Source organism: Grus americana, chromosome 2, assembly GCF_028858705.1.
Source record: "Grus americana isolate bGruAme1 chromosome 2, bGruAme1.mat, whole genome shotgun sequence".
In the NCBI taxonomy this organism is placed as follows: domain Eukaryota; kingdom Metazoa; phylum Chordata; class Aves; order Gruiformes; family Gruidae; genus Grus; species Grus americana.
This window is the reverse complement of record NC_072853.1, coordinates 65,834,330-65,848,821: the sequence shown is the minus strand read 5'-3', so window position 1 is coordinate 65,848,821 and position 14,492 is coordinate 65,834,330. Positions and strand designations below refer to the sequence as shown.

At 43.9% G+C, this 14,492-nt stretch overlaps 1 protein-coding gene across 1 annotated transcript in view; it reads left to right on the top strand.

Annotated features, from left to right (window-relative positions):
• The window catches only part of RIPOR2 (RHO family interacting cell polarization regulator 2), a 72,789-nt gene extending 61,440 nt beyond the window's left edge, over nucleotides 1–11,349 (top strand). The window contains 8 exon segments of the mRNA XM_054816540.1: nucleotides 990–1,125; nucleotides 2,062–2,223; nucleotides 3,235–3,393; nucleotides 4,445–4,647; nucleotides 6,131–6,214; nucleotides 8,190–8,280; nucleotides 9,726–9,760; nucleotides 9,762–11,349. Coding sequence (XP_054672515.1) covers nucleotides 990–1,125; nucleotides 2,062–2,223; nucleotides 3,235–3,393; nucleotides 4,445–4,647; nucleotides 6,131–6,214; nucleotides 8,190–8,280; nucleotides 9,726–9,760; nucleotides 9,762–10,064 — 1,173 coding nt within the window. The 3' untranslated portion in view covers nucleotides 10,065–11,349.
• Nucleotides 11,350–14,492: the final 3,143 nt, after the last annotated feature.

Genomic DNA, 14,492 nt, shown 5'->3' with positions numbered 1-14,492 from the left:
CTGCAATACACACAGTGAAGGCAGCACATGACAGCGCCCCGGGACATCAAAATTGTCTGCTCGTGCTCACAATTAACTAGCACAATCTTTTAGAGTTGGGTTTTTTTCAGAGCCCAAGCACAGCAAATGTGATTTTAAACCTGCAGCAAGCCACTCCAGCAAGTGAGGTCATCAGGGGTTTCCTGTGAATCAAAACATACTGCAACTACCTCTTTACAATTATTTGACTCTTCCATCTTAGATACAATTAGCTTCATTTTCCCAAAGGTCCACTGAAGCAATAGAGAGCAAGCCTGATTCCAGCACCCTTAGTGCTGAGCTGGGCACTCTGCTGACTCACAAGTATGAGAAAAAGGGAGGTTTGTGGTTTAAATACAAGAGTAGACAGTAAATATGCACCTGGGGGAGGTGAGCTCGAACTATGTCCGCACACGGAGCAGATTTGATGTGAACAATGTTTATGTGGACTGCTGAAGAAAATACAGATGTCAGCAGCAGGGAGCATTAGCAAGGAAAAAGTATCAAATTAATAAAGGCACCTGAGTAGTTGATCAGAGCTGAAACAGAGTGGAGAAAGAATGACCTGTGGTCTACCTCCAGGCAGGTATGTCCTGAAAGTCCAGAGCCTATGATATGTGAAAGTCAGGCTAATATTCTCTTCTGGCTTTAAGGCTTGTGATGATGAATTCCTTTAGCTTTGCAGAATGTGTAAATCACAAATTACTTATGCAAATGGATGCTTGGATACTCAAGTGTCTGGATCTGGATGTAGATGTTAAAGATATAAGCAACAATGCATATCGACCAGGACCATAAAATACCCCAGAGACAAAAAGCTTTGGAAGTTAAGGAGATTCCATGATTCCAGACAATGAATTTGCCATTGCATTTCTTCAGGTGCCAGGTGTTTCGGAGTTTTTTGCTTTCTTCTGTGGTTTTATTTTCGTTCAATGACTCCTTTTCCTGTTTTTCCCATTTGTCTTCACCAGCAAATTGTGTTCTCCAGTAAAACACCATTCGTGGCAAGAGACCTTCTGGATAAGCTATCCAGGCAGATTGTTGTGATGGAGAATATTGCAGAGATCAGCACTGAGAACTTGGGAAACATCACCTCCCTTACTGATGGTAAGAGACAAATCAGGGGGTTTCCTTCTGAAAAGGGTTTGCTTGAGCATGCGTGCCTGCTGAAATAATCACTGTGCAGAGCTCGCCATCACTGCAGGAGATGCCACCATAGTAAGGGCCAACTCACAGTTACCAGCAGATGTAGCAGTCACCACAGCAGGTCAGGGGCCTTCTATCTTCAGTGCTGGTGTCCAGAAATAAGCAGGTGAGAAGAGAAGGGACTTCTTATCCTTCTTGATGTGCAGAAGATGGACAGAGATCATTGCTGTGGTGGAGTGGGGATGCTGACACCTCTGAAAAGCCAAATTCTTCCTCCACCTCTCTTTCCTGAGGAAGGGCAGGATCTGCCTTATACTATCAGAGGCATAATACAACTTCTTGAACATTTTATCCATTTTGGTTTTAGTCATCTCTATGGAGAATTATTTAGTTATTTTTCTTGCTGTTGCATCTATTTTAATACCTTGAAAGAGTTTGACAAACACTTAGTTATTCACCCTTGTGAACACTCTGGTAGGATAGGTAAATACACCATGGTGCATTTACTTTGTTTATCAGAAAACTGAGGCAAAATTGAGTGACTTACCCAAGGCCACAGAGCAGTGCTAGGACAGGGATCAGTCTTGTGCAGACAATTTGTGGTATTCCCCTAGTATTTCATGGTATTTAAAAGGATGAGACATCAGTGCCCACAACTGGATCAGGAGCAAATTTTCTCACATCCTACCATGGGAAATGGAAAAAACACATTACAAACTTGGGGTTAGCACATGATCACACTCTACGAAGGTAGTGGCACAGGGCAACCCACCAAACAGTTACTGTCCATCAGTGGGCTGGGGTGAGATTTCCTCCACTCCTACCATCTTTTGTCTTCTGGAAGTCAATGTTTCCAGCATGGCTTTGTTTCGTCACTCATTTTGTCTTCTCCACCAGCAATTCCAGAGTTCCACAAGAAGCTGTCGCTGCTGGCATTCTGGACAAAGTGTACTGGCCCTTCAGGAGTGTATCACACATCTGCAGACAAGATGATGAAGCAGCTGGATATCAATTTTGCCACCACTGTGAATGAGGAGTGCCCAGGACTTGCAGAAACAGGTACCAACTGCGGCAAAAAAAAATGGTGTTGGTCATCAAAATGGAGAACAGTTGTGTACTGGGCTTTACTCAACCTTCGTTGCTTTGTTTTCCAACCCCTTGGAGGTCTGTTTGGCCATGGCTCCAAGATCTCATTTGAAAATTAATACTGCAACTCTTGAAACAGTTTTGGCCCAAAATAATCAGGTCAGCATAGGAGAAAAAGGCGAGGTCAGCAGAAAAGAAAATACTGGTTTATGGTTTATGAGCTAATCGGAAAGTAAGTCTATTCCCAAATACAGGTTTATAAGTGATTCAGTGAAGTAGGAGTCCTCTCACTTAATTTTATGTGTTTGTATAATGTCCATGCCCCATCACGGTGCACTGGGATGAAATTCATACATACTCAAGTGAGTCAATCTGAACATAGGCTCCTGTTTGGAGTGGGATGTACCACATCTCAAACTCCAGCTATACTGACTAGCTCTCCCTGGGACATTACGGGCATGTAGGGTGACTTGCTCAGGTGTGGGCACCTGCACTGCAGATGCCTACCCAGGGCAGTGTTTTTCTTCCTGCTCCATGCTACAGCTCTCAAAGACAGTGCCTCAGACTAGCTTTCTGCATGCCACATGCTCACACAGGAACACAAAAACAAGCAAAGCCAAATCCTGCCTCTGTGTGCATCTCCCCTACTTCAGTGGCATAGCGGAAATGTAACTGGCAGTGCATGTGGATATGTGTTTAGCGATTCAGGATATCATTTGGGTAGAAAGGAAGCTGTATTGATCAGGTAGAAAGCTGCACTAGCCATCTGTAGACTGGCAGAGGTTCACCCTTACGAAGATACCCTTTGGTGATGAGAGGTAGACAGTCTAGCTTCTAACCTAACCACAGCTGAGGTTGGAAACATTGGGAAGTATCTGGCTTTGCAAATACGGTTCTTTCTTTCTGACTTTGAAGTGGACTGCAGCATTTTGCCAGCAGCTTTTGCTCTCACTAACACGTCCCTTTGTCTGTGGCTTCCTGCAGTCTTCAGGATCCTGGTGTCTCAGATCCTGGACCGGACGGAGCCCGTCCTCTACTCCAGCATGTCCTCCGAGATCATCACCGTCTTTCAGTATTACAACTATTTTGCCAGCCACAGTGTTAATGACCTTGGAAGCTATTTGCTGCAGCTCGCAAAAGAAGGTAGGGTATATAAATTCTGGTGGCTAATGGGAGAGTACATCGATGTCTTTCTGAGCTCAGCACAAAACAGTTCAGCCCTGAGGCTGGTTTTACAAAAGAAGGGGGGAAATGAGACAAAGAAGTGCCTTGAATGCTGAGTCTCAATGCACCTGAACAGTTGTACCTATCAAGGGAAAGGAGCCAATGCAGATAGACCCTCAGATGTTTCTATTTCCATATTCAAATGGGGAAAAAAATATGTTGAAAGAGTTAGTTTTTAGGAAATGGCTGATGGTGGTGGGCTGGGCCCAAGGTCTGGGAAGTTTTCTGTGCCCACAGCTTGGATGACATTCCAGTCTTTTACCACCCTTTACGGAGAGATCTTCTGAAGCACTGAGCTCTTCTCATGAGCCAAGGGATCATAGCACCTCAGTGGCTGGCAGGCTCTGCCAACAAGCTAGAGAGAGAAACAGACACTCCACAGAGCGTGCTAGATTGCAGTCCTTGGCAACCCAAGTTTTCTTCTTCTCTATTTGAAAAGGAGTTTGAGGAACCTTGCCTAGTTTTCATTTTTATTTGGGCAAACTGGGGAGCTTTTGCTCAAAAACCTGGAAAGAAGGCATTTCAGCCCACCTCTGAAACACACTAGCCCTGGCTCTTGGTGAAAGACATCAGTCTGCCTAGGAAAACCTCTCACAAAGATGCCCTGGAAGGCAATACACTGACAGTATTGGATTTCACTTGTTATAGGGAGGATTTACATTTTCCAGAAGAAAGTGAAGTTTTGATAGGTAGGCCCTTAACTCTGGGTAGGCGTAAGTGTCACAGTGTCCCACCCAGCCCATCTATTCATCTCCTCCTTTGGTAGAACATCTGAGAAACTGGCCCAACTTAAAGCAGACAATTCCCCATGCAGACACACCACAATATGGATCCATAGCAATTTCTCAGATGGGGGTTTTTCATGTCCTTTGTGTATAGTAAAAAATGAGTATTGCTAGCAGGGAAAGGAGCAATCTGAAATATTGAGGGGATACAATAAGTAACAAGGATGTTCCTCTTGCACTTCTAGCCTCTGTGGTTCAGGTGCTGCAGTCAGTGAAAGATGGAAAACTGCAGCAAAATGTGGCCAAAATAAACGCCAATAACCTCCCACCACAGCAAGAAGTTTTGAGAGCTTTGGCTTTACTTCTCAATGAAAATAAAAATGAAGTCAGTGAGACTGTGGCATCACTTCTGACAGCTACCGCAGAAAACAGGCACTTCAGGGAGAAGGTAAGTGGCAGAAAATCACCTATCACTTAAGAGACCTGTATCATCATGACATTTTTTCTGCCTGTGTGTCTCAAATGTCTATGCATATAAAATAATTGCTCCAATCTTGATTTAAACTGATGCGGAGGGATTTCCTGTCTAATATTTCTGCAAATATGCAAGTCTCTTTCTGTTGTTATGCCAGTCTGCTTCTACCTGTCATTACACTAAACAGGTACTAACCAAAACTCTAAAAATACTTACTGAGTGCTGTGCTCTCCAGCTATCTTCCACACTTCAGCATTTCAGACTTGGGTTCAGTCCAAGGCTTCAAGACGACAGTCCCCAGCATCATCAACATGCAAAGACATGGGTCTGAGGTTTTTATTTTTTTCCCAAAAGAGGCTGGCATCTGTGGGACCTCCCAGCATTTCTGGAGGGGATGAACTGCCTTGGACGAACACAGCCTAGCTGTGAGATCTAAGATTTGAGTCAATCACAGATACCAAAGGCAACAAGCAGGGCCAGATTCAACAGAGGAATTAGAGGAGGGCGAAGAGGAATAAAAAGAAATTAGGGGTTGGCTTCTACCCTTTCATGGCAGACCCTTCCCTACTATCTTTCTTGTTCCCTGTCAAGAGGGAATGAAAGAAAATGCAGTTGGAAGAGTGGTGGAAGGGAGGCAGAGGGAGGAGAAAAAGGAGCTCACTCTTTGCTGTTCTTTGTCGATCCAGTCCCCTCTTTGTTTGCCCTCTTGCTTCATCTTCCATTTTTGCAGCCTCTTAGTATCTCATACCATCCTTCCCCCTGGATCTCAGGGAAAACATAACCTTCTCCTGGAAAAGGTATATGTAGCTGATACCTAGTTCACTGCCTGCAGGAAGGACCACAAGGTGCCTTGCATAAGGGCAATATGCAGCCTTACGCTGCAAGGAGTTCATTGCGCAGCAAACTGCCACTGAGATTTGCTGCTCACGCTGGTTTTGTTTGCTCAGCAATAGCTACTAATTTCTAGGACCAAGCAGTAAACCGGTCTAGCAGCTCATGCTAACCTTGTAATAGTTATTTGCAGTCCCCCGGGGTCCATCCGAGCCTGTTCCTTACTATTGCTACATTAGAGAGACCATCTCAAGGGTCAACCCTTGAGCTATTTAGACTCCGAGGCCCATTTAAAGCTCTTTGGCGATTTATGCAGAAAGGCCCATAGGGTGCCAGATTGTGCTTCTCACTTTAACATCAACTTTTCCTCACCAAAAGCTCAGGCTATGAGACTACAGACTCCCACCGAGCTGTAACTAGTGGCCTGGGCTGGATCTGTGGTAGGGAATTATCCCACCACATTAACTGTGGCTGGGGCTGTGCCTCTCTGTCCCACGCCTTCGCTGTCAGGGAGGTGGGCTGCGCTCCCTCTCTCTTTAGTAGAGTAGCAATGCCTCCATGCTCACCCTTCTGCTCCACACAGGCACAGACATTTTCATTGCTACTCTTCTTTATCTGTTTTCAGGCCTTGATTTATTACTGTGAAGCACTAACCCAGCCCAACCTCCAGCTGCAGAAAGCAGCTTGCTTGGCTCTAAGATACCTCAAGGTAAGAGACAAGAAATTCAGTTGTGGCACTTGGCTTTACTTTTAAGAAAGGACATCTGAAAGGTACAAATGACAAAATAGGAATTGCAATAGCAGCAGCAGCAGCGCTTTTGTTTTGCATTGCTGCACTGCATCCTTTTACAGATACCGTGCTGTTTGGGAACATTTTAGAAGCTTCATTTCAAAAAAAGCCAGGCTCTGCGACGATGAAGAAATTTATCTTTTCCTCCCTCTCATATTGCTTTTAGGAGACTTACTTCCACATCACAGAGAAAAAACTATTCATCTGCAGAGTACTGACTGAGAGAGGAAAAAGTCATCCTCTCCCAGGATAACACTAGCTGTAATGCACGTGGGTTGCAGTGGGAGAAGAGAAAGGTAGAGACAGGTCCCGGCTCATTTTGTGACAGCACGCAGAGCGGCTGTAAGCAGCAAGTACAAACCATACGGACAAACAGCTGGTACATCTGGTTGGTACAGCTTCAGCTAGTGTCTGGTACCATTTCTGCACTCCCATGACAGGAAGGAAAAATGCTGCTTTTGTTTTGGCTGTACAGAGCCATGGGGAACAGCAGCCGCCTGAGCCTGACTGGTACAGACAGGACACCGGGCCAAAAAACCATATTCCATCAGACAGACCCACTGCAGACAGACTATTTCTCCCTCAGAACTATCCCTTGGAGAAGACAGCTTTAGTATGTAACAATCCCAACCAGAACTGATACCATCCAATATAATCCAATATTGTTTAAATACAGAAAAACTGTTTTTCCCTGACTGAGATGCTGGCAGGAGTCTCTGAGGGGCAGCGGTGAGGGACACTACACCTCTGCTGCATGCAGGGCACAGTGGGGGTTTTGATCTCTCAGGAAAAGGCAGACTAGGAACCAGTGGTGGGAACCGATGCTAGACACATTTAATTTGAGCAGCGTGGCTCCGATGCATCTTGAACAGTAAGAATGGCAATTGCTGGGAAAAAAAACTACTGAGGGAACGGACCTCCATCATTTGGGATCTTCAAATAAAATGCTGAAGCCTTTCTGGCAGATATTATTTCAAGGATGGGAATGCTCCAACTGATAGGTGACTGTGGATGAGCTAACCCAATGTCAGTCTCATCCACATCAAACCACATCGGCCACACCAGGCCCCGCTCTGCATCTGTGTTGCTGTGGCCCCATCACTCACGTCAGTGTTTGAGCTGTAGTCACCAGTAGGCAGCCAGTGCAGGCTGCCCTGAGTCAAGCACAAGCGACCAAGTTCAAAATGGGGTGCTGAGATTTAATGGCTGTGGTAGCTAAGCCCTGATTCAGAGCGTCGTAGACCAGACCTCTGTGCCCTTCAGATCGACTGGGCTCATACAAATCCTGACTCTGTGGCTCAGAGCTTCTTCCATGTTGCATGCTGGTGCACGACCTGCCCTTCCTTTCCTTCCTCTCTTCTTGTTGTGTTAAATAGCCTGCCAGAGACACTGTGACAGCTCAGGCCCAATGTTTTTGTAGCAGAGCAGAATGGGATTATTCCTTGCTTTCTTCCCAAAATAGGAGAGGCGAGGCAGAAGTGTGGACATGTTGGGTGCCGGTTGGACATGCTATGGTGAAACTCGTTCCCTTGCCGCCTGTCTCCTGTCCTTCTCCCTGCCGTACCCGTCCGTGCCTTGGCACATTTGTGGCCTTGTCCCATGGCCCATCACCCAGCCTACAGTCAGAAGAGGCAGACATAGCTGGTCGGCCAGACTTATGCATGTAGCACATTGGGTAGGGAAATCAGAAAGGGTCCATACTGACAGCAGAGAATATGCCTCCTCTTAGATGCTCCCCCTCAGGGAAAGCCCCTTCCCCGTGTCCCCACCAAGGCCCTCTCTTTGGAGCAGGAAGGGCAACACAGAGGACGCGGTCACAATTTCCATGCAAGGTTGTGAAATAAAACCACAGTGCCCTGTGCGGTGCTAATGCGGTTCTTTTTGCACTTCCCAGGCTGCTGAGAGCATTAAAATGCTGGTCACACTCTGCCAGTCTGACAATGAAGAAATCAGAAAAGTGGCGTCTGAAACCCTGCTCTCATTTGGTGAGTTGCCCATTTTAGAGCAGTATTTCATTTTCTTTTTTAACAGAGCAGCATGTTATTCACCTGAGTTATACAAACGTGAGACTCAACTGAAACAAAACTTTATACCTAGAGACTCAAACACATTAGAAAATACATGTTCTTAGAAATCATTCGTTTTGAAAATGATGAAAATGGACCAAAGAGAAATGAAATTGCATGAGTCTGGAGGGGGAAGTAGAAAAGGGAAGATAGCAAAGGAGAAAATGACAAACAAAAATAATTCATAATGACTCTGAAGACCAAGGAGCCTTGAGGAGGCAGGACTGGCACACTGCCTGCTGCATATCTTACACCCTCCTCTTGGGGATCCCCTCTGATCACCCTTGTAGTGCTACTATCACACTTCAAGTGCCATTAGCACTGCCAAGTGTTCTGGACCTGAATTATCTTTACATGCTTATTTGGACAGATCCTAGCCTGCAAGTCCTCCTTCACATGGTGCCTCAGGCACCTTGTATTGACCTTCGTTTGTCCTTGAGACAACAGATACCCTGTTCATTAACCTGTAATCCGGCTGCCTAGCAGTGAGTGACTGCAAGTGTGGCTGCACAGTTTCAGGGTCCCAATAATTCAGTGACACAGAAAAATTGTATTTACCTGGCCTTTAGGCTAAGCACAAATTTCTACTCTATGAGTATGCGTTCATCTGTAATTGTAGTTAGGCAAATTCTTCAAACATACTCTTTCATTCACCAGTTCAGCAGGAATTCACTCTGCTGCTGGACGTGTTACTGCTCAGGTTATAAAACAATTAGCCCAGGGACAATTTTGTAAACTCCGGGAGATTGCACTGCCACTCTTCTAGATGACATACAGAGAACCTTTTGATTCCTAATGGTCAATTCAACACACTAGGTATACTCAGGTGCGTATAGATGACTACCTAAGAGAAAAGGGTTTCAGAGACACAAATAGTTAAATTCAGCAAACATACTGCTTCCTCTTTTTCAGCGGTATGTAAGTAAAGATGTGGCTAGACTCACATCTTTAAAATGCCAGGAGGTAAGAAGTGGGTAAACTTTCTATTGTCCAAAGTAGAAGTGGATAAACTTCATCTGCCTCGAGTGTATCACAGCTGCAGCCGAGACCTCGACAAGCACCATAGGTCATTAAGACAAGTGTACAGATACTGTCATCTAATCATACAAGCCATGTCTGCTTCTGTTTTGCTCCAGATAAAACCAGCAAATTACAAGAGAAAATTAAAAAAAAAAGGTGAACATTCACAGCATGCTTAATTTTTCCAAGTAATTTCTGAATTTGCCTTCAACAACATAAGAAATTTTAAGAAGGGAAAGAAGTTACTGGCAGATCAGTACTTTCAAAGAGCAGAGAATCCAGCATTTTTAATGTTGTAGGGCAGTGATATAACACATTATTATGCTTTAACATTTTGTACTCAGGTGAAGATGGGAGACTGGCATACGAACAGCTGGACAAATTTCCCCGGGAATTTGTTAAAGTTGGAAGCCGCCGTGGAACTGAAGCTGCGACAGCTTTTTAGGTGGAAAAGAACCTGCCTACATTTAACGGTCATTAAAGTAGGATGGAGCTGCACTTCAGGGAGGGGAGCAGAAGGAAGACTTCTGAAGAATTCTATGAGAATGTCCCAAAATGTAGCAATTTACAGACTTCTTAAGGAAAAGCAAAATCTAAAATCCAGCTCAAGAGTTCCTATCGGCGCCTCTTTGCAGCTCATGATGGAACAGTCGGATGCTGAGGAACAATACTTTGATTTGTAACAAATAATGTAGTTGCAGTTATTCAACCTCAACAAACTTCTGTGAGGTTTTAGAATTTGGCATCTTCATATGTTTTACCAAGTATTGCATTTACTTCCTTGAAGTTGTCGTGAAAGCTTGAGACATGTGATACTGTATCTAACAAGGACAAGTAGGAGGCCACCTGAGCAGGACTGCAAAGAAGCTTTCTCTTCAACCCCCAGCTGAGCATTTGCTGCCATGCAAAGTCTCCAGCAGCAGGGAACACCACTCGGCTTTCCCAGTTTTGTCTCAGTAATGAAATATAGAGCAAGTTTCTTCAAGATTTTTTGCCTCCAGAAACAGCATGATGTAAAACCCTGGGAGGTGTCACTTCGGTGACTCATTCTAAATGCCTCCACTGGTCTTTTATTTCCTTTCTCTTGCCCTCCAGCAACAAACCATCATTAATCCAGAGATTTGTGAGGGGGAAATCAAACAATCATGTAGGTTTCCAAAAAGTAAATGAAAAGGTAATGTGCATTTATTTATTTCGAGAAGAAGGAGTGAATACAGCTAATTGCATGAGTCCCCAAAGCCATTTGGTCCTCTAAGTTGCAGGCAGGATTGGATTTCTTGCACTCTAATTAGTGGATCATAGCTTCTATAGAGTGATTTCAATATAAAGAACTAGAACAAACTAAAGTGGACCTGGGAGGCAGTAATAGAGGGTGGAGTGAATGCGTTCCCCCCTCACTGCAAGGATGAAAGACAGTGAGTGCTCCAAGCTGTTGATTACGAGCCTTAAGTTAACAGGGGAGGTGAATAGAATTTAACAGAAGAGTGTTCCTGTACTGTGTTCATTATGCATGAAATGCTTTTTAGATGTCAATTAAAGTATCCAAATTTGCATTGACTACATAGAAAAGATTGCAAACAATTCACATCAAAAGGAAGCCTCCTGCGCCAAAGACATGGACAGGCAGGGGTCATGTTGTTTTGGGGTTGTTACTGTGAATGTTACAACAATGTACATATCTGTATATTTATAAATATATATATTCTTCCTTTCATTAAAAAAGTACATTTTGTACAGTTCAAAATGCTCACTTGTTTACTGAGGGATATAGACTCTTTTTGCAGAAGGTGAAGCCACCACATTATGGTTTTTATACCATGCCTATTCCATCAGCTGAATTCTTCCAAGGTGTCCTTTTGTACTGACTTCTGCTTCTTTTTTTTATTATTTTTTTTGGTTGCTTTTAGTTTTGTGGCATTTGTACTTACCATATTTCCTATCACATTTAAGTTATAATAAAGATTATTTTTTAATTACTAAGCACATCGGTCCATATGTATAATCTCTCTTTCTATCAGCAGGTGGCTCATACAACCTTCAAACATCATGGAAGTCACCTGCTCGGATTTCTTACAGCATAGAAATAATTTGTTTTTAGTACTACATCAACCTTGTTAAGACTTAGAAGAACATTACTTTAAGATCTTACACAAACATCTAAATTAGAGCAAGGAGACAATACACATAGCAAGGACTACTGCCTGAGGGCAGACAGAGAACTGCAACTTCTTGTGCAGTGGGAGAAATGGTGCAATACTTGCTTGTGTTTTAATATGCACAACAAGTAGGAAAAGTAGAGAAGGGATGAAACTATAGTGAAAACGACTGGTCTTAGTTGTACCTCTGTGAGGAGAGCCAAAGACAATTTTTAAAAAGCCAGTTTTAAACTAAAATGCTCTTTTGGAAGCAAGGGGAGGGTGTTCCTTATGCGATTGCTCCAGTATGTCTATGCAGGCCCTTGCTCCCATCCCACAGCATCAGCAAGAGGCTGATACACTATTCAAAAGAAGATGAGAATATTCTTATATTGCCGTATCTGTCAAAAGCTCCTACCTGTAATACATACCATCTGTGAAACGCTTGCTTGTAGTTTGCGTATCACAGTGTGGAACACGATTCTGTTAAAGCAAAAGCTATGGAGTCATCTGGTTGTGGGTGCTACATGCTGAAATGTTGCTTAGGAACCGGTGAGATGAGTTTACTTTCAGGCAAGCACTAGTACCCTACGTTTCTAGCTACTCCTAGTTTACGTTCAGAGCAAACCAGCTTTGCGTATCATTCAAGATACTTCTCGGGAAAAGCTCCACAAGGACTAGCAGAAAATACGCTGCAGAAGCTCCAGGGCTGTTACCAAACTTTTGCTGATTACTTCTTCCCCTTTGTGAAGAATGACTTGGCTCAGACAGGAGACACTCTTTTTCCTCTTAAAAACATTCAGGCTTATGGCATAGACCCGGGGAATGCAGAACTGCCTATCGAGCGGAGAACACAGGGCTGCTCGCATATACAGGCACCATGTCGCATGCAGCCTATATCTACCTATACCTACTCTCATCTCATTGTAGTTTAAATCCACCCTTTGAGAAGTTTACTAACCTAAAGTTGATCTCCTACACCATTATAACCATTAACGTATACAGCTCATACAAACAAGAAAGGAACAAATCCTGCTCTCAGTAAAGTCAGTGAGGAGATCCACAGGAATTTTAGTGGGAATGGTTAGACCAGATTTACTTCCTGTTGTGGTATCAGAGACTGGCAAGCTTGAACCGGGCATATAGATGTATAGAGGCCAAATTTCACTTTGAGCACTCTTTTACAAAAATAGAGTCATGTCCTAACATGATTCGTGACCACATATGAAAAAATCACACTCTTAAGAACGAAACCAAACAAAATTCTGTAAGTAACAAACCTTTGAAAAAGTCAACAAACCTTAAAGCTCCCAAAACCAGAAGGCAAATAAAAAGGAACAAACCATATATTTGTCTCATAACTTACACATTTTTATGCTCGCAGAGCTGACAACCTTTCCTACCACATTAATGCAAGCTCTCCTTTGTGGATCAGGAAAAAACAGATGCATAGAGGTGAGTGATGGACGCTTACTGACTAGCAAAGGAACCAGCAGGCAATAATTATAAAACCTCTTTCTTAAGGCTGCAGCAGGTTGACAAATTTAAAGGTTTGGGCCACCCCAGAAAAGTACATTAGGAAAAAGTTCCTGTACCAAAATAACTTGGCAGCAGTGGAGACTGAAGAGATAGGGAGCTCTGCAGGAGAACTGCGCTCGGGAAAGGGCTTTCCTGGTGGTTTTGTGCTTTTTGTGAACTACGGTGGTTTTCACTACTCCTGCCATGCTATTAACGTCTCTCCGAGTTCTGCCGGGTAGAAATAAACCTGTAGTGCCTCTATACTGCTCTAGCTACAGCAGCAGCACGTTAGGCTGCCCAGAGTTTCACGCTGCTATCGGTAAGACTCCCCTGTACCCGGCGTACCTTCAGAAAAAGCTATCTACTATAGCTTTACTCTATGCTGCAGTCTGCTCTATACTGATTACTGCTGTCTTTAAGCATTCAGAATTAGGAGTCAATAGGACTGCCAGACTTTGTCTTAAGCGTGGACCCCTGCTTTGCTGATGGGCAATGGAATTTTCCTGATGATAGGATCCACAGCACCCCCCTTGAAATGGCTGTGGTGCCCCAAAAGTACGACAAAGGTGTCGTCATACCCCAGGGTTTGACCTTGAACAGAGCCGATCACATTTCATTACAGGCAGTTGTTGGCAGATTGACAAAGCCACGGCAAATTAAAGTTTCTCAGAACACCATTATCATTTGTGAACTACTTCATGTTATTACAAGAATGGAAAGAGAAATTAACAATGCACAATAAACATTTCCTGTGAAGAAATTGTTGATGATAACAATGCAATTCAGTCTCAAGAACACTGGAAACATGCGACCTTCGCAGATTTGCAAACCTTCTACTCAAATCCAGTTCTGCAAACAACCCGAGATGGCCCTTAAGGAAAAGTAAATGAATACACAACGTGCTTCCTTGCAAAAGTCAACGACCAGCTTCGTTACTTACGCACAGGCTGCAACACAAACTGCAACACATGACAATGCTGCAGGCCCTTACATAAGCAATACAATGCCAAACAGCGAGTGATTTCAGTCACCCAGCTTCTCCTCCACGCATTGTCTTAAATACACTTAATTACGCTAAAATTGGTATTTTTGTTAAACCAATTAAAAGTTCTTCCTCACACAAGTCCTCAACCCTCCCCACAGTTTGCTTGCCTCTGCTAGTCCCTGCACAGCTGTTCCTTCTTGAAACATCCAGCACCTGGAAACAGCCCATCTCCCCACACTTTAGTCTTACAGATCTGAAATTCCATCCTGTTTGGACATGCACATGTTATGGGAGAAGCGCTAGGAAGGATGCAGTAGGTGCGTCCCACACCTGAGCGGCCTCAGGATACTTCAGCGAAAGGTGAGATTGTGGCCATAGCCTCTGCAATGAAACGGAGTCAGCACACTGGTCAAGTTGGCACACAAAAGTATTTATGACTTCTTGGAAAGAATCACATTGCACAGTTAGATTCC